The sequence below is a fragment of the Salmo trutta genome, chromosome 3 (genome assembly GCF_901001165.1).
Source record: "Salmo trutta chromosome 3, fSalTru1.1, whole genome shotgun sequence".
In the NCBI taxonomy this organism is placed as follows: Eukaryota; Metazoa; Chordata; class Actinopteri; order Salmoniformes; family Salmonidae; genus Salmo; species Salmo trutta.
The window spans coordinates 47,242,274-47,267,009 of record NC_042959.1 but is presented as its reverse complement, the minus strand read 5'-3'; the positions used below and the strand labels follow the sequence as shown (position 1 = coordinate 47,267,009).

Below are 24,736 nucleotides of genomic sequence, written 5' to 3'. Positions count from 1 at the left end.
ATTGTTTGCTTATTTTATGCAGCCATTAACATTTTATTATTGGCCTACAATCAAAAAAGGAAGCTTACAACTCACCATGTTCCTATTGAAAAATGATGGATCCTAGCAGTACAGTATTGCATTGTGGATTTTTTTATTCTATTCATGATGTTTGCTGTATGTGAATATATTTTTGTATAGATGTCTCACTATCAGCTGTAAAGCAGCCCCTCGGGAATAATAAACATTCTGTACTCTACTCCATAGCAGTTCAAAGGTATAATTAAAATACATTCTGCAAAAGTGTATGGTCTGTGATAAACGGGAAGCTACATCAACGTCTACCAACATGAAATGACACCGCAACTTCCTACAATCTGCAATCTATAAATGTAATATGAAACAAGGAGTATGTTGCTCTAGTAGTCTATGTTATTCTGCCCAGTGGCTTTTCAATAAAAAAACTGTCTATACTATTGACTATTCTTGAAGCTATTCAATATGATTCAAGTGAATGAGCGATAATGAAAGCTAAGCATAATAACTGTATGCGTTAGTGCGTGTGTGTGTTCACAGTTCATAGTTTTGAATCATTGCTATTACATTTCAGTATGCAACCTTTTTTTCTAGAGTCGAATCAAATCATTGTAGATAATGGAATGTATTAATTTATTTTCATCCATTTGGGCAGAGACAGAGAGATTTGGCTGTCAAGGGTTTAACCCCACAAAACTACAATTCCCAATGCAAGGTAACATTTTACCCAGCGGGTTTGTGAATGGAGAATCTTGCAAGATGGCGACTAATGCAACTGCTACAAACTTACCATCTTTTGATTGTCCAACATGGTGAGAAAATGCATTTACCGGTATATTTACGTTGTACAAAGACATAAAGTGCATGCGAAATCACAAAACAGCATTACTTTTTTATTTTGTAGCTAGAAACGTATGTATTCCTTTCAGCCACGTCTTATTAGCAAACATATGCTAGCTAGCTGATTCATTTCATTGAATGGTGTGCATAGCTTTTGGTCCTTGTTGTTTTCAGGGCAGGCAAGCCCCCTCCAGGACTCCATTTGGACGTGATGAAAGGTGACAAAATGGTCGAGGTAAGAGCTTAGGGCTTCTGTGGCGAAAATATGAACTGCCTGTCTGTATTATCTGCACTCTTTACAAGGCTAGATATTCTGTATGGTTCCTTAGAATATGGCTAATATCTTGCATAATACATCAGTCATTGGTTTACTTACTTTCTGTACTAACCAACTGTACCAGCTCTATCAAAAGCTGTGTTAGAGAACCATAGAATATGGTCCTACGTGATGTAGTTTACCTATAAATGTCTATAGTATAGACTGTCTACTTCAATATACAATATAGTCTACTTCAGTCTGTATAATTCAATATAAGTAGCTAGGTGTCATGGTGTACTTAACTAAATAAACAAATTTGATCATACATGCATGCACCAGATATGGACACGACTGTCCTCAGCCCAGTGCATCCTGGTGCCTGAGTTCTGTGACTGTTGGGTTATAAGAAAGGGTCCACAGAAACATCAGCCCTGATATTTAAGCTCATGAGTGCACTCTTGAGTTATGGCTCAGAGGCACAGGGCTTTAAACTGTTTCTTACAGCTGGCAAGGATTTCATTCAATGTTATCAGTGTTGTTAGCCTGGGTGTCTGTTTAGGATCTTTTGCCAACTCCTTATGGAATTGTCATGCTAAAACAGCTTGGTGTGAGAATGAGTGACGAGGAGTTGGCAAGAAAGCAGAATTATATCTGGGACCAGGCTATGATGTGACATAAGAAAATGCATGTATTGCCCAATCTGTTGTTAATCCTTGAAGAAACTGATCATTGACGAGAAGAAGTACTACTTATTCGGGAGGAACCCGGACATGTGTGATTTCACCATCGACCACCAGTCATGTTCACGCGTGCATGCTGCCCTGGTCTACCACAAGCACCTGAAGAGGGTGTTCCTTATTGATAACAACAGCAGTAAGTGAACTGTCGTGTACATCAGTCTGTAAAATAGTTTATCTTACCTCGGCTAGTAAAAAGTACTCAAAATGTAACCGTTGCATTGCCTTAGAGGAGTGCACTGTAGAATAAAGGCTGTGCAACTATTACTCTTTACTTCACTTACTTTTTCTAAATTACATCCGTACATGATATGTGGACTTGAAGTTTTTAAATTACGTTCTCAGCGCATGGTACCTTCCTGGGACACATCCGCCTGGAGCCCAATAAGCCTCAGCAGGTCCCCATAGACTCCACCATGTCGTTTGGGGCGTCCACGCGAGCCTACACCATCCGGGAGAAACCTCAGAGCCAGCAAGGAACCAACGCCGCCACGGGGGACAGCAAGGCCGGAGAGGACGAGGAGGGGTCTAAGGGTCTCTTAGGGTTACCAGAGGAGGAGACCGAGCTAGAGGTGTGTCTGTGTGTCTTCTGTAGTTGTCTACTTGGGCATTTGTCTGGACATGCTGTTAAGTAGGGTGTGTACTATTACCACAGTAGCTATAGATAACTCACTATGTCCTGCTTTACATAGTTTATCTTTTGTTCTGTCAGTATCTTTAGTGTTTTTTAGCTCTCGCTGATTCCTATTCCGTGTGTTTAGTGTTAACTTTGTTTCACTTCTCCTTTCCCAAACATTCATCCATCCCCTGGTCTGGGCTGTGACAGAACCTGACGGAGTTCAACACGGCCCACAACAAGCGCATTTCCACCCTGACCATCGAGGAGGGCAACCTAGATATCCAGAGACCCAAGAGGAAGAGGCGGAACTCAAGAGTCACCTTCAACGAGGACGATGAGGTCATCAACCCGGGTAAGCTCTCTCTTCAACTCCATTGGCCTAACATCAGTACCCCAGTGCTGTTGAAGTATTGGTTCTTTATCTGTAGTTGAGGAAAAGTGTTTCTGTGCCTGTCTTCAAATTTCACAGTGTCTAAGAGACTTTTTCAAATGTTATGATTTAAAGAAAATACTGATCCTAGATTAACACTCTTACTCTGAGAGTCTTTGTGAACATGGGCCCTGATTTACAGTACCAGTCAAAAGTTTGGACACCTACTCATTCAAGGGCATTCTCTCAACCAGCTTCACCTGGAATGCTTTTCCAACAGTCTTGAAGTAGTTCCCTGAAAACTTGTTGGCTGCTTTTCCTTCACTCTGCGGTTCAACTCATCCCAAAGCATCTCAATTGGGTTGAGGTTGGATGATTGTGGAGGCCAGGTCATCTGATGCAGCACTCTATCACTCTCCTTCTTTGTCAAATATCCCTTACACAGCCTGGAGGTGTATTGAGTCATTGTCCCGTTGAATAACAAATGATAGTCCCACTAAGCGCAAACCAGACGAGAGGGCATATCGCTGCAGAATTCTAAATAAATCACTGACAGTGTCACCAGGAAACACCCAAACGCCATCACACCACCACCCCCATGCTTCACGGTGGGAACCACATATGTGAAGATCGTCCGTTCACCTTACTCTGCATCTCACAAAGACAGCGGTTGGAACCAAACATCTACGATTTGGACTACAGACAAAAGGACAGATTTCCACCGGTCTAATGTCCATTGCTCGTGTTTCTTGGCCCAAGCAAGTCTCTTATTATTATTATTGGTGTCCTTTAGTAGTGCGTTCTTAGCAGCAATTGGACCATGAAGGCCTGATTCATGCAGTCTCCTCTGAACAGTTGATGTTGAAATGTGTCGGTTACTTGAAATCTGTGAAGCATTTATTTGGGCTGCAATTTCTGAGGCTGGTAACTCTAAAGAACGTATCATCTGCAGAAGAGGTAACTCTGGGTCTTCCTTTCCTGTGGCGGTCATCATGAGAGCCAGTTTCATCATAGCGCTTGATGGTTTTTGTGACCGCACCTGAAGACACTTTCAAAGTTCTTGACATTTTCTGAATTGACTGACCCTCATGTCTTAGTAATGGCCTGTCGTTTCTCTTTGCGTATTTGAGTTGTTCTTGCCATAATATGGACTTGGTCTTTTACCAAATAGCCCTATCTTTTGTATCTTTTGTACCCCTACCTTGCCATAACACAACTGATTGGCTCAAATGCATTAAGAATGAAAGAAATTCCACATTAACTTTTAACAAGGCACAGCTGTTAAGTGAAATGCATTCAAGGTGACTACCTCATGAAGCTGGTTGAGAGAATGCCAGGAGTGTGCAAAGCTGTCATCAAGGCAAAGGTTGGCTACTTTGAAGAATATCAAATATAAAATGTATTTTGATTTAACACTTTTTTTTTTTTTTTTACTACATCATTCCATTTGTTATTTCATAGTTTTGATTTATTCACTATTATTCTACAATATAGTAAAAAATAAAGAAAAACCCTTGAATGAGTAGGTTTGTCAACCTTTGACTGGTACTGTAAGTATTTACATAAACTGAGGCCATCAGACTGTTAAACAGCCCTCACTAACATAGAGAGGCTGCTGCCAACATACAGACTCAAATCACTGGCCACTTAAATAAATGGATTTAATAAAGGTGTCACTTTAAATAATGCCACTTTAATAATGTTTACATATCCTACATTACTCATCTCATATGTATATACTGTATTTTAAACCATCAATTGCATCTTGCCTATGCTGCACGGCCATCGCGCATCCATGTATTTATATGTACAGTTGAAGTCGGAAGTTTACATACACCTTAGCCAAATAAATTTAAACTCCGTTTTTCACAATTCCTGACATTTAATCTTAGTAAAAATTCCCTGTTTTAGGTCAGTTAGGATCACCACTTTATTTTAAGAATGTGAAATGTCAGAATAATAGTAAAGAGAACGATTTATTTCAGCTTTTATTTCTTTCATCACTTTCCCAGTGGGTCAGAAGTTTATATACACTCAATTAGTATTTGGTAGCATTGCCTTTAAATTGTTTAACTTGGGTCAAACCTTTCGGGTTGTCTTCCGCAAGCTTCCCACAATAAGTTGGGGGAATTTTGGCCCATTCCTCCTGACAGAGCTGGTGTAGGCCTCCTTGCTCACACACGCTTTTTCAGTTCTGCACACAAATTTTATTGAGGTCAGGGCTTTGTGATGGCCACTCCAATACATTGACTTTGTTGTCCTTAAGCCATTTTGCCACAACTTTGGAAGTATGCTTGGGGTCATTGTCCATTTGGAAGACCCATTTGTGACCAAGCTTAAATTTCCTGACTAATGTCTTTTGATGTTGCTTCAATATATCCACAATTTTCCTCCCTCATGATGCCATCTATTTTGTGAAGTGCACCAGTCCCTCCTGCAGCAAAGCACCCCCACAACATGATGCTGCCACCCCCGTGCTTCACGGTTGGGATGGTGTTCTTCGGCTTGCAAGCCTCCCCCTTTTTCCTCCAGACATAATGATGGTCATTATGGCCAAACAGTTCTGTTTTTGTTTCATCAGACCAGAGGACATTTCTGCAAAGAGTATGATCTTTGTCCCCATGTGCAGTTGCAAACCGTAGTCTGGCTTTTTTATGGCGGTTTTGGAGCAGTGCCTTCTTCCTTGCTGAGCAGCCTTTCAGGTTATGTCGATATAGGACTCGTTTTACTGTGGATATAGATACTTTTGTACCTGTTTACTCCAGCATCTTCGCAAGGTCCTTTGCTGCTGTTCTGGGATTGATTGGAACTTTTTGCACCAAAGTACATTCATCTCTAGGAGACAGAACTCGTCTCCTTCCTGAGCGGTATGACGGCTGCGTGGTCCCATGATGTTTATACTCCAGGCATTTGGAAATTGCTCCCAAGGATGAACCAGACTTGTGGAAGTCTACAATTTGTTTTCTGAGGTCTTGGATGATTTCTTTTGATTTTCCCATGTTTGAAGGTAGGTTTTGAAATACATCCACCTCCAATTGACTCAAATGATGTCAATTAGCATATCAGAAGCTTCTAAAGCATGACATTTTCTGGAATTTTCCAAGCTGTTTAAAGGCACAGTCAACTTGGTGTATGTAAACTTCTGACCAACTGGAATTGTGATACAGTGAATTATAAGTGAAATAATCTGTCTGTAAACAATTGTTGGAAAAATTACTTGTGTCATGCACAAAGTAGATGTCCTAACCGACTTGCCAAGACTATAGTTTGTTAACAAGAAATTTGTGGAGTGGTTGAAAAACGAGTTTTAATGACTCCAACCTAAGTGTATGTAAACTTCCGACTTCAACTGTATATATTCTTATTCCATCCCCTTACTGTGTGTGTGTGTGTGTGTGTGTATAGGATAGTCATTCTGTACTTGTTAGTACTTACTGCACTTTCGGAACTAGAAGCACAAGCATTTCACTACACTTTCACTACACTTGCATTAACATCTACTAACCATGTGTATGTGACCAATAAAATTTGATTTGATTGGCACACACTTCATTATTTTCACCCAATCTAAACCTTTTGCTTCACTCGTAATGCATGCGGTAACTCAGTGCTTCTTGAAACATTACAGAGGACATTGATCCCTCAGTGGGGCGCTTCAGGAACATGGTGCAGACTGCTGTCGTCCCTATAAAGGTAAGCCTGGGTTTTATCCATAGTAAGCTGCTAAATTGCATCTATTACCTGAGGTGTCAAGATCCTTTTGTACAATCACATTGCCATTTAAGGAAGCCGATGATTAAGAAAATTGCAATGATATTCCAGAAACATACACTATTCATAGCCTGCAGATGAGTTGCTACTCAATCTTTTGTCATTTCCACTCTAGAAACAGAAAATGGAGAGGCACGGCTCACTTAGTATGGACGACGTTGTCACGAGGCGCATCCACAACTACACCTTCGGCGGCGGCCTTTACGGGGACCTGCCACCCACCAGCCACGAGGGCCACCCCACCGGGGCCCCGAGCGGAGCCACTATCCTGGGCGGTCTCCCTCTGCCCTTCCCAAACCCAGCTCCAGAGGTGAACCTGGCCCCGGATGCCCCCCAGCCACCTGTCACCCTCAACCCTGTCCCCGTCACAGGCCCCTATCCCTCTGAGGTCCTCAATGAGCCCCGCAAGAAAAAGTATGCCAAAGAGGCATGGCCAGGCAAGAAGCCCACCCCATCCCTACTAATCTAACCCTCTCCCTACACTACGGCTCTTTCTCAATTTGTCTTTCCTCTGATTCCTTGCGTCCTCTCTCATGCATTGGAGAAGATCCAAGGCTGTTTCCTCTTGGACCTTCTCTAATATATTTTGAGTCTGAGGCGAGGAGAGAGGACACGAGGAATCCTTGGAAAGCCAAATTGGGAAAGAGCCTATGTGGTGGAGGCAGGGCTGACTCTCAGGGTATGGGCGGAGACATCAGGGACCATGACCCGTTGGAGGCGGATCGATTTTACTTGGGGATTTTATAGTTTTGTTAATGTTTTCTACGTTACTTCCTCGTTCTCCTAAAGATTATCCCAAAGACTTGAGTAGTACATTCCATGAAGACAGAAACACCACTCCTTCGGGAGCTGAATGTTTGATGCGTTTTACAAATTAAGTCATATAAAAAAGGCAGTTCTTGGCAGACCAGGTCAGTTGGTCAGGTCAGTAACTTGTGGCTTAAATCGGTGTCCCATGGCCGTTCTCTAATTGATAGTCGGGCATCGTGCAGGGAAACAAACATGAAGTGGATGTAACTTAGGAAAACAGCCCTTATGTTGGAAACAAACACTGTTCTCATCCAGATTCACATGTATTTATTTTCCAAGCTACAGCGCACAATATTACAGGAGGTTTTTAAAGGACCTGCTCCGTGTTATCATTTTTGCCATGGAAAAACACATTGCGATACTGGTATCATCACAGCCTAATCGTTATATGGTTGGTCACTGTGAGTTCCATATTACTATCTCCACTTCCTTCTATACGGTCTCAGTATTGGTTTGAAGTCGATCGTTGGACGTAGTATTTTTGCTCACTGTAAACATGCGTATACAGAGCATTCGGAAAGTATCCAGACCCCTTGACTTTCCACATTTTGATACGTCAGTCTTATTCTAAAATGTATTTTTTCTTATCAATCTAAACCTTAAAACCCATCATGACAAAGCAAAAAACAGGTTTTTAGAGATTTTAGCAAAGTTAAAAATAAAAAGGTGAAATCATATTTACATAAGTATTCAGACCCTTTGAAGCACATTTGGCAGCGATTACAGCCTCGACTTCTTGGGTATGACACTACAAGCTTGGCAGACCTGTATTTGGAGAGTTTCTCCCATTTTTCTCGGCAGATCCTCTCAAGGTCTGTCAGGTTGGATGGGGAGTGTCGACGCACAGCTATTTTCAGGTCTCCAGAGACGTTAGATCGGGTTCAAGTCCGGGTTCTTGCTGGGCCACTCAAGGACATTGAGACTTGTCCCGAAGCCTCTCCTGTGTTGTCTTGGCTGTGTGCTTAGGGTCATTGTCCTGTTGGAAGTTGACCCTTCGCCTCAGTCAGAGGTCCTGAGTGCTTTGGAGCATGTTTTCATCAAGGATCTCTCTGTACTTTGCTCCGTTCATCTTTCCCTCAATCCTGACTAGTCTCCCAGTCCCTGCTGCTGAATAACATCCCCACAGCATGATGCTGCCACAACCATTCTTCACCGTAGGGATGGTGCCAGGTTTCCTCCAGATGTGACGCTTGGCATTCAGGCCAAAGAGTTCAACCTTGGCTTCATCAGACCAGAGAATCTTGTTTCTCATGGTATGAGAGTCATGTGCCTTTTACTGAGGAGTGGCTTCTGTCTGCTGAGATGGTTTTCCTTCTTTGAGATTCTCCCATCTCTAAAGAGGAACTCCCATTGGGTTCTTGGCCAGCTCTAGGAGAAGTCTTGGCGGTTCCTAACTTCACTGTGTTCTTGGGGACCTTCAGTCCTGCAGACATTTTTTGGTGTTCCTCGACACAATCCTGTCTCGGTACTCTACGGACAATTTCTTCGACCTCATGGCTTGGTTTTTACTCTGAAATGCAGTGTCAACTGTGGGAACTTTTTATATAGACAGGTGTGTGTGTGCCTTTCCAAATCATGTCCAATCAATTGAATTTACCACAGGTGGACTCCAATTTAGTTGTAAAAACATCTCAAGGATTATAAATGGGAACAGGATGCACCTGAGCTCAATTTAGAGTCTCATAGCAAAGGGTCTGAATACTTATGTAAATAAGGTATTTATTTATTATATAAATTGAGCAAATTTTCTAACTGTTTTCGCCTTGTCATTATGGGGTATTGTGTGTAGATTAAGGAATGTTTTAAATTTAATCCATTCTAGAATATTGCTTTAACATAACGCTGGAAAAAGTCAAGGAGTCTGAATACTTTCCAAATGCACTGTACATTTCTTTTTTTAAATATCTATTTGTAAAACTGTTTTATACAAGATGGATTATTATAGGAATTGACATAAGCAGTTCAGAGTTTCTGAAAAATGTTATTTTCTAAAGACGGAATAGGACTGTAGCTTTATATTTTTACACTTCTATCAAGATGAGTGCCGTGAGGAGAGAATGTTATGTTTAATCAGTTTACATTCACAATCAATCTCGGTAATAAAAAAAAAACATTAATAGCCTGCACAGAGTATTTTTAAATGCTGTCAGCCCATTATCAAAAAGATATCGGTATGACCTGTGAGTTGCAACTCTGCCTGAAAGTTAGTGAGTCCTGTAGTCCTCTAGATGGCGATATGTACAATGTAAATTTGCTTGATCTGACCCACCGATTTAAAATGGATTGGTCACATGAAATAAAAGGTGGTAAGGTTCTCAGTTGGTGCAATTTGCTGTTAATTATTGTTTTGCAGGCCTTTGAAATGATTCATTTTTAAATATGGTACACATGGTCTTGCATCACACCCATAAAAGGGCTCTCAGAATTGAGCTTCAAAGAACTGCGTTTAGTTTTCACACCAGCCAAATAAATTCTTAGGTTGCCCCCTTTACTGGTTAATTAAACATTTGTTATATTTGAGCAATCTTGCACAAGCCATGCTATTTGTATCAACTTTGTACAGATGGACAGACGTGTGCCCAGACCTTTTGTTCCTCTTTCGGATGATGATGGCTTTTTTTATTCACATAATACACTGTAAATAAAAAATGAAGTTTGTCACAAACATGTCTTTATGTGCGGTTTACAGAGTATTGTCATTTTTACGTGGTGGTAGTAGGCCTATATCTTCAAACACCATTATTAAATTGGGTTTTTGTCAGTTATTTTTTGCATTCCAAGGATGGTAGCTATCTCAGTATCTACTAGCACATTGCATGAAGTGTTTGACCTGGTACAGAATATTTCATAAACAAATATTGAACAGGCAGACTCATTTGTGAGGACTTTGAACACAGCCATCAGTGTTGGTCAGAGCATGCCAATCTGTCAGTTATGTGGTGAAGGCCAGCCCAAACAGCACTTAATGTTTCTCAATCCATCAGGTGGGAGATGCCCATCTAGTGTGACCCTTTACTCAGTGGCATGGATGCTAACTGTTGGGTGGTGGTTCAGACTTTACATACTCATGTGACACCATAGCAGGGTTGGGGTCAATTCCATTTCAAATCCAGTCAATTCAGAAAGAATGCCAAATACCTCATTGAAGAGTATTGGAATTTCCGGGTACATCCTGAATTGACTGGAATTGACCCCAACCCATAGCATCTTGGGTGTATTTAGGGATTGGAAAGCACGTTATTATTGCAGATAGAAATAGACTGAATACAGCTGACACGATTCCCTATCAGACAAATGTGTTGGGTAGAACAGAAATTGTCTATCTGAACGTTCGGCAACGTTACATCCTGCACAGGCCCCTGATGTGGCACCGTGCATTGCTGATGTTCAGGATGGCTGCTTTCTCTAGTCATTATGAATACCAGTCCAACAAGTCAAGTTTAGAATCATTTAACAACAATATAGTTAAGGTCAGTGACCTGTCCAACACATAGAAAACTCACTAGTATTAAAGCACTGGTTTTGTGGATGGGTGTGGACATTGAATCATTTTGCATTTCCACTGCTTTCTCAGTGCGTTTCTGACCATCTATTATTTTCCGTTTTGTTCCCCAAATCACCACAACAAGGAAGGAACACATTCACATCACCACATAGTAGGATTTACCATCCAAAATTAAAGCATTGTAAAAGAGAGTTTACTCAATTAAACAAATGACACATTGGTTTTCTTACCCTGTAAGCAGTCTATGGACAAGGTATGACAGCAATTCATGCTTTGGTTGAATTTCACTTGCACTGTTTTAGCATTTGTGACACAAATCCCATTCAAGTCATGGGACTGATATTAGAATTGTTTGTGCATCATGTCCAAGTCATCCAACAGTATCTCAAATTGATTGTGAAGCTCAAGCTCACTTATAGATTATTTGAACATGATGCGTGAAAAATGCTAAAACCGGTCCCATGACTTGATAGGGATAGCGTGTTGAAACAGTGCCAGGGAAACTAAACCAGAGCATGGATTGCTGTTGCACCTTGTCCACAGACTGCTTACAGGGTAAGGAAACCAATATTACCTTTGTAATCTGGGTGAACTATCCCATAGTACTTAAATTGATTGTTTTATGTATTTAAAAAAAGCTCAAATAAATAAAATACAAATCATTTGAAGTGCTATGTAGATTCAAGTGGCAGCGAGGGAAGAAGTGTTAAAGTTACGTAAGGTAGCGTGCTGGAAACGCCATGCAAAATACAAACTTGCCTGGTAAACCGTATAGGCTTGGATATGTTCAAATCAAATCAAATGTATTTATATAGCCCTTCGTACATCAGCTGAAATCTCAAAGTGCTGTACAGAAACCCAGCCTAAAACCCCAAACAGCAAGCAATGCATGTGAAAGAAGCACGGTGGCTGGGAAAAACTCCCTAGGAAAAACTCCTGAGAAAGGCCAAAAACCTAGGAAGAAACCTAGAGAGGAACCAGGCTATGAGGGGTGGCCAGTCCTCTTCTGGCTGTGCCGGGTGGATATTATAACAGAACATGGTCAAGATGTTAAAATGTTCGTAAATGACCAGCATGGTCAAATAATAATAATCATAGTAATTGTCGAGGGTGCAACAAGCACGTCCGGTGAACAGGTCAGGGTTCCGTAGCCGCAGGCAGAACAGTTGAAACTGGAGCAGCAGCATGGCCAGGTGGACTGGGGACAGCAAGGAGTCATCATGCCAGGTAGTCCTGAGGCATGGTCCTAGGGCTCAGGTCCTCCGAGAGAAAGAAAGAAAGAGAGAAAGAGAGAATTAGAGAGAGCATATTTACATTCACACAGGACACCGGATAAGACAAGAGAATACTCCAGATGTAGCAGACTGACCCTAGCCCCCCGACACAAACTACTGCAGCATAAATACTGGAGGCTGAGACAGGAGGGATCAGAAGACACTGTGGCCCCATCCGATGATACCCCCGGACAGGGCCAAACAGGCAGGATATAACCCCACCCACTTTGCCAAAGCACAGCCCCCACACCACTAGAGGGATATCTACAACCACCAACTTACCGTCCGAAGACAAGGCCGAGTATAGCCCACAAAGATCTCCGCCACGGCACAACCCAAGGGGGGGGGCGCCAACCCAGACAGGAAGACCACGTCAGTGGCTCAACCTACTCAAGTGACGCACCCCTCCCATGGACGGCATGGAAGAACACCAGTAAGTCAGTGACTCAGCCCCTGTAAAAGGGTTAGAGGCAGAGAATCCCAGTGGGAAGAGGGGAACCGACAAGGCAGAGACAGCAAGGGCGGTTCGTTGCTCCAGCCTTTCCGTTCACCTTCACACTCCTGGGCCAGACTATACTTAATCATAGGACCTACTGAAGAGATAAGTCTTCAGTAAAGACTTAAAGGTTGAGACTGAGTCTGCGTCTCTCACATGGGTAGGCAGACCATTCCATAAAAATGGAGCTCTATAGGAGAAAGCCCTACCTCCAGCCATTTGCTTAGAAATTCTAGGGACAATTAGGAGGCCTGCGTCTTGTGACCGTAGCGTACGTGTAGGTATGTACGGCAGGACCAAATCGGAAAGATAGGTAGGAGCAAGCCCATGTAATGCTTTGTAGGTTAGCAGTAAAACCTTGAAATCAGCCCTTGCCTTAACAGGAAGCCAGTGTAGGGAGGCTAGCACTGGAGTAATATGATCAAATATTTTGGTTCTAGTCAGGATTCTAGCAGCCGTATTTAGCACTAACTGAAGTTTGTTTAGTGCTTTATCCGGGTAGCCGGAAAGTAGAGCATTGCAGTAGTCAAGCCTAGAAGTAACAAAAGCATGGATTAATTTTTCTGCGTCATTTTTGGACAGAAAGTTTCTGATTTTTGCAATGTTACGTAGATGGAAAAAAGCTGTCCTTGAAGCAGTCTTGATATGTTCTTCAAAAGAGAGATCAGGGTCCAGAGTAACGCCGAGGTCCTTCACAGTTTTATTTGAGACGACTGTACAACCATCCAGATTAATTGTCAGATTCAACAGAAGATCTCTTTGTTTCTTGGGACCTAGGACAAGCATCTCTGTTTTGTCCGAGTTTAAAAGTAGAAAATTTGCAGCCATCCACTTCCTTATGTCTGAAACACAGGCTTCTAGCGAGGGCAATTTTGGGGCTTCACCATGTTTCATTGAAATGTACAGCTGTGTGTCGTCCGCATAGCAGTGAAATTTAACATTATGTTTTCGAATGACATCCCCAAGAGGTAAAATATATAGTGAAAACAATAGTGGTCCTAGAACGGAACCTTGAGGAACACCGAAATTTACAATTGATTTGTCAGAGGACGAACCATTCACAGAGACAAACTGATATCTTTCCGACAGATAAGATCTAAACCAGGCCAGAACTTGTCCATGTAGACCAATTTGGGTTTCCAATCTCTCCAAAAGAATGTGGTGATCGATGGTATCAAAAGCGGCACTAAGATCTAGGAGCATGAGGACAGATGCAGAGCCTCGGTCTGACGTCATTAAAAGGTCATTTACCACCTTCACAAGTGCAGTCTCAGTGCTATGATGGGGTCTAAAACCAGACTGAAGCGTTTCGTATACATTGTTTGTCTTCAGGAAGGCAGTGAGTTGCTGCGCAACAACTTTTTCTAAAATTTTTGAGAGGAATGGAAGATTCGATATAGGCCGATAGTTTTTTATAATTTCTGGGTCAAGATTCGGCTTTTTCAAGAGAGGCTTTATTACTGCCACTTTTAGTGAGCTTGGTACACATCCGGTGGATAGAGAGCCGTTTATTATGTTCAACATAGGAGGGCCAAGCACAGGAAGCAGCTCTTTCAGTAGTTTAGTTGGAATAGGGTCCAGTATGCAGCTTGAGGGTTTGGAGGCCATGATTATTTTCATCATTATGTCAAGAGATATAGTACTAAAACACTTTAGTATCTCCCTTGATCCTAGGTCCTGGCAGAGTTGTGCAGACTCAGGACAATGGAGCCCTGGAGGAATACCCAGATTTAAAGAGGAGTCCGTAATTTGCTTTCTAATGATCATGATCTTTTCCTCAAAGAAGTTCATACATTTATTACTACTGAAGTGAAAGCCATCCTCCATTTGCGAATGCTGCTTTTTAGTTAGCTTTGCGACAGTGTCAAAAAGAAATTTCGGATTGTTCTTATTTTCCTCAATTAAGTTGGAAAAATAGGATGATCGTGCAGCAGTGAGGGCTCTTCGATACTGCACGGTACTGTCTTTCCAAGCTAGTCGGAAAACTTCCAGTTTAGTGTGGCGCCATTTCCGTTCCAATTTTCTGGAAGCTTGCTTCAGAGCTCGTGTATTTTCTGTATACCAGGGAGCTAGTTTCTTATGACAGATGTTTTTAATTTTTAGGGGTGCAACTGCATCTAGGGTATTGCGCAAGGTTAAATTGAGTTCCTCGGTTAGGTGGTTAACTGATTCTTGTCCTCTGACGTCCTTGGGTAGGCAGAGGGAGTCTGGAAGGGCATCAAGGAATCTTTGGGTTGTCTGAGAATTTATAGCACGACTTTTAATCTTCCTTGGTTGGGGTCTGAGCAGATTATTTGTTGCAATTGTAAACGCAATAAAATGGTGGTCCGATAATCCAGGATTATGAGGAAAAACATTAAGATCCACAACATTTATTCCATGGGACAAAACTAGGTCCAGAGTATGACTGTGGCAGTGAGTAGGTCCAGAGACATGTTGGACAAAACCCACTGAGTCGATGATGGCTCCGAAAGCCTTTTGGAGTGGGTCTGTGGACTTTTCCATGTGAATGTTAAAGTCACCAAAAATTAGAATATTATCTGCTATGACTACAAGATCCGATAGGAATTCAGGGAACTCAGTAAGGAACACTGCATATGGCCCAGGAGGTCTGTAAACAGTAGCTATAAAAAGTGATTTAGTAGGCTGCATAGATTTCATGACTAGAAGCTCAAAAGACGAAAACGTCATTGTTTTTTTTTTTGTAAATTGAAATTTGCTATCGTAAATGTTAGCAACACCTCCGCCTTTGCCGGATGCACGGGGGGTATGGTCACTAGTGTAACCAGGGGGTGAGGCCTCATTTAACACAGTAAATTCATCAGGCTTAAGCCATGTTTCAGTCAGGCCAATCACATCAAGATTATGATCAGTGATTAGTTCATTGACTATAACTGCCTTGGAAGTGAGGGATCTAACATTAAGTAACCCAATTTTGAGATGTGAAGTATCACAATCTCTTTCAATAATGGCAGGAATGGAGGAGGTCTTTATACTAGTAAGATTACTGAAGCGAACACCGCCATTTTTAATTTTGCCCAACCTAGATCGAGGCACAGACACAGTCTCAATGGGGAAAGCTGAGCTGACTACGCTAACTGTGCTAGTGGCAGACTCCACTAAGCTGGCAGGCTGGCTAACAGCCTGTTGCCTGGCCTGCACCCTATTTCATTGTGGAGCTAGAGGAGTTAGAGCCCTGTCTATGTTCGTAGATAAGATGAGAGCACCCCTCCAGCTAGGATGGAGTCCGTCACTCCTCAGCAGGCCAGGCTTGGTCCTGTTTGTGGGTGAATCCCAGAAAGAGGGCCAGTTATCTACAAATTCTATCTTTTGGGAGGGGCAGAAAACAGTTTTCATCCAGCGATTGAGTTGTGAGACTCTGCTGTAGAGCTCATCACTCCCCCTAACTGGGAGGGGGCCAGAGACAATTAATCGATGCCGACACATCTTTCTAGCTGATTTACATGCTGAAGCTATGTTGCGCTTGGTGACCTCTGACTGTTTCATCCTAACATCGTTGGTGCCGACGTGGATAACAATATCTCTATACTCTCTACACTCGCCAGTTTTAGCTTTAGCCAGCACCGTCTTTAGATTAGCCTTAACGTCGGTAGCCCTGCCCCCTGGTAAACAGTGTATGATCGCTGGATGATTAGTTTTAAGTCTAATACTGCGGGTAATGGAGTCGCCAATGACTAGGGTTTTCAATTTGTCAGAGCTAATGGTGGGAGCCGTCGGCGTCTCAGACCCCACAACGGGAGGAGCATGTTATGGATAACAACGAAGAGAAATCATGTTATAAGTACTTCTTATTGTTCTTAAAGGGACAGAGGTACACTCTCAACGGAACTGTCTTGAAAATACATTGATTTGAGAGAACGCAAATTAATGGATTACACCAGCAATTTCCCGAGTGGTTTGCACCACACATTTAATTAAAATAGTGACAATAACATTAACTCAAACCTATGTCTATTCCTTTTCAAACTGTCACATCACTGACAAGGGACATTGACTTACCATAGGCTATATGTCAAAAGGAAAAACAAACAACATTTAGGCAGTTAATTACTGGCAAAATATTAGTAACATAAATTAGTGTTAAATTCATCTTTGTATATAAGACATTATATAAAATTCCCTTTACATGGATATTTAAATTAAAATTCTGAATATAGCTTTGAGAAGTTCATATTTGAAAAATATTCCTTAAATCTAAGTTTTATTTCCCATTTCCTGGTGAATTAGCATGTTAAAAACAAATTCATATGAACATTCCACAAACAGTAGCCTATGCCTGATAATAAAAGTGCGACCATAACATTCCTTATGGTACAAGATCGACAGGTTTGATTTTCACATGGATCCCATTGAGTGAGCGGAGCACCAGTCTTGGAATCATTTTTGGTTTCTTCGTTGGGTCCTCGGTCAGCTGATATCGCTTGAGTGTCTGTGCCACCACCACCTTCATCTCATTCATGGCAAAGTTCTGCCCGATGCAGTTTCTACAGAGGGAGAAAAAAGACATTGAAAGAATTGTGTTGTAGAACTACTGTACATTCACCCTGTGTAATAAAAAAGTTATGCGGTAAGATTATCAAAGGTTTATATCTCTTTTATATAATAAAACATGACCATATCATTAGACAGAACCTACAGCTCTTTGAAGTGAGTTCAGCCTGTGTCTACTCCACAGACCGATAATAACTACTGTTGTGTCAGAGGGGGATGGGATCTAGCCTGATCCCAGATCCGTTTGTGCTGTTTTGACAACTCCTACTTTCATTGTCATGCCAAACAAGACAGTACAAAACAGATCTGGGACCATGCTATGTCCCATCCCCCTTTGACACAACAATGGGTGTTACTATAGCTAGCTTGGATCTAGGTCACAGACATCAAGGGACCGAAGGGCTCCAGAATCCAGTCAGGTAAATGAGTAGGTCTATGATTCCATCCTAGACCCAGACTACTAATGTGAGAACCAAACGCTGCTGCCAATGCTGCTCTCTTAAAAAGTGGCTGAGTCACATGGCACTGGTGTGGTAACGAACCTTGGGCCGGCAGAGAAGGGGACAAAGGCATGGGGTGATCTTTTTGCAGAGTTCTTGGGCAGAAATCGGAGTGGGTCGAATGCCTACGAGAATACAAAATAGAAGAGAGACAAATAGTAAATAGAAACAGTGGAAAAGACCATATATGTAGACAGCTGGTCCCAAATATGTTTGTGTTGTCTTGTTCGTTGTCACTGCAAACATGACCATATGAGTTGGCAAGACAGCACAAACAAACCAGGCTGGTGAGACAAACTGCCACCAGGCTTGTATGAACAGGTTTCAGTTCCCTATTGTGTATACCCTGACTCTTATAGCGATAGACTAGTCAAAATCAGACCCATGGGCATACTGCTAGGTCATAAGGATTTCATGACAAGCTAACCCAGCAACAGCCCCTTCCTCTGTCAATACTCTAGACCAGAAACACATGATTGTATGACGCATGTTCAGCTGTTCAAGCTAGCATTCCTTCTACTACTAATCACAAACGATATTAACCCTGTGAAATGTTCGTGAGGAAATTGTGTTCATCAAGACGGTGTGCTTACGTTAGGGTTCTCCCAAACGGTTGCGTTCCTATGAATGCCAAAAATGCTGGTTCCAACAAGACAACCTAGAGGGAGAAAAGAGAGATGAATTAGACTTCCACAGTGTTACACGGTGTCAGCGCTTGACATCTGTTTTGTTTCCTATAGACACAGTGATAATATTGTCCAATGCCTCAGAAGGATCCATCTGCTGAGGCAGAAAGTATCTGGACAGATTTTTGTTGGTCTTTGGCAGTAATAAACACGATGAGAAGAACATGGGGAGAATGCTCCAACAGCACCGATTCATTTGATATAAAAAAATACTAGGGGCCAGTTTCCAGGACACAGATTAAGCCTAGTCTTGGACTAAAAAGCACTTCGAATGGAGGACCTTCAATGAACAATTGACTTAGTCCAGGACTAGGCTTAATGTGTGTCCCAGAAACTGGCACTAGAAAATACATCACTCTTTATGAAAAAGATAAATATAAACACTGATTGTAGAGACACACTGTTCCAGTTAGTCTCTACATTCTAACGAGTTGGTGACCTAATCACCTTGCAATAAGGAGAACTAGCCCTGTTGACAAACAAACATGAGTTAATATTTCATTTGTTATAGCCGGTGACTGAGGCAAAGGTTAGGGAGGACTGTCATGTTAAGGCACAGAGCCATTGTGCCTTTAAAACTAGAATTTAAAAAAGTCCCCTGCATGGCCTGGAGTGGTCGGTGTAGTGGTTAGTTCCACTGCCTACAGCAAATATACCTACCAGTGTCGGTTTGATTCCGACCCACTGCCTGTGCGACCCACTCTCCTACCACTATCTCGCCTCAGTCCAGTAAAATGTACAAAAAAGTCCCCTTCAGTACATCACAATGTAACATTTTTTTTTTTTAAATGTACACATTTACCTTTAGGCACAGTCCTCCCATCGAAGAACGTCATAGGTTTGGTTAACTTCCTGGACATCCCAGGTACAGGAGGGTAGAGGCGGAGGGATTCCTTTATACACATGGTTGTGTACGGTATTTTACTGAGATCTTCCCTGAAGAATGCAAAACATTATCTTTATATTCTCTTTTAGTAAACACGTTGCCATGTATTGTGTGGCTCCAATCTAAGAGCAAATACAGGCTGATTTCCCTTGCTTTACTCTATATCTAAAATAAAGGAACGGCTTTGGTAACTAGTTCCAAACATGGAGCCTATTGGTGATTATGTAGCCCTTAGCTGCAGTCAATTACCAAAAGCGCCCTCTTTGGCCTCATGGGTGGAATGTTATTAATATTTTAATATGTTATTAATATTTCATAATGAATAAATATTTAAAAAATGTATGAAGAAAATCCGGTGTTTCTATGTCAAACTATTTTGTTATATTTCAGTCTTCTGTGATGTATATAAAGTGGAATATTGGGATGCAAACTCTAAATGTAATACATTTCAACTCTATATCTGACATGGTACAGCCCATAACCATGTGTGTGAGGTGTATACTTTTGTTTCAAAGTAGATTTGTTTAAGACTACCCAGAATAACTCTGAGTGACCCTGATTTAGCCCACTGCAGTAAAAGGTTAAATGATCCCCAAAGTAACAAAAGAGTCATTTATATATATATTGTAGCTGCGGACTGTAAAATAACCAAATAAAACCTTGAAACTGAAATACACCCCACAGCATGATCTCTGAACAATAAATCTGGACAGTACAGCCTTCCACTTGTCACTCTCCTCCAGCCAAATGAAAGCATATCTAACATGCAACACGATCAGGACATTAAATCAGGGCCCGTATTCATAAAGCCTCTCAGAGTAGGAGTGCTGATCTAGGATGAGTTTTGTCTTTTAAATCATCATGATCAGCGTTCCTACTCTGAGGCGCTTTATGAATACGGGCCCTGGACAGTAGAACCTACCATTCCATGGTGTCCCTCCCCTCCAGGGCGCTGATGACCTCGTCCCTGCAGATCTGCTGGTGCTCTGGGTTGCAGGCCAGGCTGTACAGGGTCCAGGAGATCCCACTGGCTGTGGTGTCGTGCCCCTCAAACATGAAGGTGTCCACCTCCGCTCGGATAGCCTCATCTGACAGGCCCTGCTGGTCCTCGTCCTGGATTGAAAACCAGAAGGAACAATCAGATCCTTGCATGCTCTTCCTTGTTTGGCTTCATTTTATGGAAAAGGTATAACTCGCAGACCTATAATGTTGCTAGCCTGGTCTCAGATCGGTTTGTTCTCTTGCCAACTCCATTGCTCATTGTCAAGCCAAGCCATGTGTTTGGCATGACAATGACTGACAAGGAGTTGGATAGCAAAAACAAACTGGCACTCAGGCTATCGTGTTACCAGTTGCATGGAGAGAGAATATAATGAATAGAAAAGAAACTCTAGCACACTGGCGATTTTGAGGCTACGATGAGTTTCTTTTCGAATTGACTTCATTCAATGACACACTATGTCATCGCCGATGTAGCCGTTTTAACTAATGACCTGGTTAGATGATTGCATAAATGGCATAATGGTGGATAATAGTGTAGTAGCGTAATAGAGGTGTGACGTACTCGCGCGCAGAGCAGGATATCCAGAAAGTCCAGGTTTCTCTTAGCCTGTATCCTGCCCAGTTCCTTTTCGTCCTTCAAGGCTTCTTTTCGGTTTCGTATGATTTCCTCTACAAGCAGAGGGCATCAATAAAATGTTCGATCAAATGTATTTATAAAGCCCTATTTACATCATAGATGTCACAAAGTTCTATACAGAAACCCAGCCTAAAACCCCAAACAGCAAGCAATGCAGACGTAGAAGCACGGAGGCTAGGGAAAAACTCCCTAGGAACACATCATGGGAGAGCATCAGACATAGCAGCAGCAGCATAGCTCATTCTTATGACATGGTTATAACATGGTTAAGCCTATAGCTGTACATGAATACAAGATGTATAATCAATAGGAAATACATACATGCATACTCCACAAGGCGAATGCATACATGCTGCTTTTTCAGCGTATATTTGCTTTGTCAAATTCATACATATAAATGTTTTCAGGGCTGAGACCTGCTGGTGCAGGGGATTAAGATAATAATTTCAACCTTCATTCACAGAACGCACCTGTATGACTGTGTGCTACATTGCATGCTTTCCTGTATTTGTACCCATGTGGGCTAAGTTGGAAGATCCACTCGCTGTGGTAGGGAAAGGTCCGGAAGCGGACATTCACCAGATCACTGAGCTCGTACACAGCCTTGATGTACGAGTTGGTTCCACTGAAATGAGAGTAAAACAACAGAAAAGTACAAGTTACTTCCTCTCAATCATTGCTTATAGGCAAGGCCCTGAGTTTGTCCTGATCATGTGATCTGGCCCGAAAAATCTCTGGGCCCGTACTCACAAAGAGTCTCTGAGTAGGAGTGCTGATCTAGGATCAGGTCCCCTCTGTCTATATAATCATATGAATTATGATCTAAAAGGAAAATCTGATCCTATACCAGCTTTCAATTTTTATACCATTAACACTGACAGGACAAGATTTTCAACATGGGCAGATGTAAATGGCAGATAATGCAGTGGTTAAAAACATTTAACTGACTGACCTCTCTCCCCCTCCCACTGTCTGGCAGTTAGTGTTGGAGCTGAAGGCACACTTCATAATGCTGTCCAGTGTCATGAGGCTCACATGCTCAAATAACTCAAATGACTCGTCGGATTTAGAGTGAGTCTCCCATTTGTCCTGGAACAGAAAGAGGACAGACATAGTCAACTTGCACATACATGCACATACTCATAGTACATCACTCCCTTATTAAATTAAATTACCCCTTTAGCTTGTTCATGCAGAATTTCCCTCCAAATACAGTTGTCAAACTATACAGCATTCTAATACAGTTGGGAGAATATGTAACGTTAACTCTTATGCAATTAGCTTTTTTTGTATCCAGAAATCCCCCCCTAAATAGGCTATGGTTGTCAAACTATACAGTAATTAGGGTAGAGATAACAAAACGCACCAGCATAGTTTTGGCAGAATCAGCCATCATTTTGACATAGGGCTTTAAAACATCGTAATGGAAGCCAGGGGTCAGGAGTCTTCTGTGGCGGAACCATTTCTGACCTCCAGACACCAGTAAACCATCCCCTAGATAGAGAGAGACAGAGAGCACATCCTGAGAAACACATATGTTGTGCGTTCATGCAAAAGAATAGAGGTAAAGAATATACACTACCGTTCAAAAGTTTGGGGTCACTTAGAAATGTCCTTGTTTTTAATGAAAAGCGCATTTCTGCCCTTAAAATAACATCAAATTGATCAGAAATACAGTGTAGACATTGTTAATGTTGTAAATGACTATTGCAGCTGGAAACGGCAGATTTTTATGGAATATCTACATAGGCGTACAGAGGCCCATTATCAGCAACCATCACTCCTGGGTTCCAATGGCACGTTGTGTTAGCTAATCCAGGTTTATCATTTTAAAAGGCTAATTGATCATTAGAAACCCTTTTTGCAATTATGTTAGCACAGCTGAAAACTGTTGTCCTGATTAAAGAAGCAATACAACTGGCCTTCTTTAGACTAGTTGAGTATCTGGAGCATCAGCATTTGTGGGTTTGATTACAGGCTCAAAATGACAAGAAACAAATAATTTTCTTCTGAAACTCATCAGTCTATTCTAGTTATGAGAAGTGAAGGCTATTCCATGCAAGAAATTGCCAAGAAACTGAAGATCTCGTACAAAGCTGTGTACTACTCCCTTCACAGAACAGCACAACCTGGCTCTAACCAGAATAGAAAGAGGAGTGGGAGGCCCCGGTGCACAACTGAGCAAGAGGACAAGTACATTAGAGTGTCTAGTTTGAGAAACAGACGCCTCACAAGTCCACAACTGGCAGCTTCATTAAATAGTACCTGCAAAACACCAGTCTTAACGTCAACAGTGAAGAGGCGACTCCGGGATGCTGGCCTTCTAGGCAGAGTTCCTCTGTCCAGTGTCTGTGTTCTTTTGCCCATCTTAATCTTTTTTTTCTATTGGCCAGTCTGAGATATGTTTTTTTCTTTGCAACTCTGGCTAGAAGGCCAGCCTTCCATCCCATCTGATAATGGGCCTCTGTACGCCTATGTAGATATTCCATTAAAAAATCTGCCGTTTCCAGCTACAATAGTCATTTACAACATTAACAATGTCTACACTGTATTGTTGATCTATTTGATGTTATTTTAATGGACAAAAAATGTGCTTTTCTTTCAAAAACAAGGAAATGTCTAAGTGACCCCAAACTTTTGAACGGTAGTGTACATTATAACCATAACTGTATAATTGCCTAAGTGGCATGGGTCATAATGTTATTGAAAACCAGAACTGCACCCAAAAGGATGAATATTAGAAAATGCCTATTCTTAAAATATCTGCAGTTAAATATATAGAATCTAATGCTGTTGGTTCAATATTTGTAACATGTGTGATTATGGCAAAGACAATGCAACCTTACCTATCCATGGAATAAGAAATCTGTATGAAAGGTCATCTTTGGGCTCTATTAGAAAGAGAGTGAATAGGTATTCTATCACATGTACTGAGATTCCATAGATAGACATACATAGATGCAACCAGTTTAAATAATGATGTGAGTATTGTCGTTCCAAAGAGACCAACCTGTTGATGCCAGGATGGTTTTCACATAATCTGGATGGTGAATATTGAGGATGGAAACAAATGGACCAAACCACATTTGAAATGCAAGGGGGTACGATTCTCCCCATTTGACAACCTTATACATATCGTTCCCATCTTGTTTAAACTGCAAGACAACAGAGAAAACATGCACTTATATTATAAAGCAGCAAACGCACGAGCGTGACACCGAAACTTGCCTCTGAAGCTGATGCTACAATGTCGAAGTCACTCAATGTGCACGTTCAAGAAATTCTTATTTTAACCTACCTCTCGTACATGCCCGAAAAGCCAGTGTTTTGGTGGTCCTGGGAATGTCTCGAGCGCCCGAATCCATTCATTCCTTTTGACAATAAGTTTAGAGATTTTAAGAATGACATAGACCAAGCTAAATATCGCAACCAAGTGATGAATGCGATAGGAATCTAGCGTCACTTTTTTCAACGTTTCAAATAACTCCATTGCAATGGACGTCTAACTGCCGAAGCCTACCCTTGACAACTTTTACAACAAAAGGTAACGAGAAGACAACTGCGAGAAGCAGAAGAGAGTAGGGTGGGTGGTTTGAGGTCATTGGGGGACAAATGTTGAGAGGCGGAGTCCAGCCTGCCAGAGCAGACAAGGCACTGCATACCAATTATTTGCCTTGATGTATCTAATTCTTGTTTATTCTTAAATCCTTGATATCTTCAAATATTCAGCTCTGCAAATATCAGAATCATGTTTCCCCACCTGACAGTCATCATGACTGATTATAGCTCTATATTATCAGGAGAACACACAACCTTG

At 41.7% G+C, this 24,736-nt stretch overlaps 2 protein-coding genes across 2 annotated transcripts; one reads left to right on the top strand and one right to left on the bottom strand.

The window, feature by feature from the left end:
• Positions 1-716: 716 nt before the first annotated feature.
• LOC115176632 (nuclear inhibitor of protein phosphatase 1-like) lies at positions 717-8,072 on the top strand. The gene is made up of 7 exons (XM_029736752.1): positions 717-827; positions 1,030-1,090; positions 1,834-1,987; positions 2,197-2,423; positions 2,678-2,822; positions 6,469-6,533; positions 6,727-8,072. The coding sequence occupies exons 1-7, from the start codon at positions 724-726 to the stop codon at positions 7,078-7,080; spliced, it is 1,110 nt and encodes a 369-aa protein (XP_029592612.1). The 5' UTR covers positions 717-723; the 3' UTR covers positions 7,081-8,072.
• An 8,528-nt stretch (positions 8,073-16,600) lies between these two features.
• Positions 16,601-24,708, bottom strand: LOC115176602 (cytochrome P450 4B1). The gene is made up of 12 exons (XM_029736704.1): positions 24,218-24,708; positions 23,930-24,074; positions 23,766-23,810; positions 22,286-22,413; positions 21,872-22,008; positions 21,390-21,544; positions 20,845-20,951; positions 20,203-20,393; positions 19,197-19,330; positions 18,302-18,366; positions 17,751-17,833; positions 16,601-17,201 (listed from the first exon to the last, which is right to left on the bottom strand). The coding sequence occupies exons 1-12, from the start codon at positions 24,407-24,409 to the stop codon at positions 17,024-17,026; spliced, it is 1,560 nt and encodes a 519-aa protein (XP_029592564.1). The 5' UTR covers positions 24,410-24,708; the 3' UTR covers positions 16,601-17,023.
• Positions 24,709-24,736: the final 28 nt, after the last annotated feature.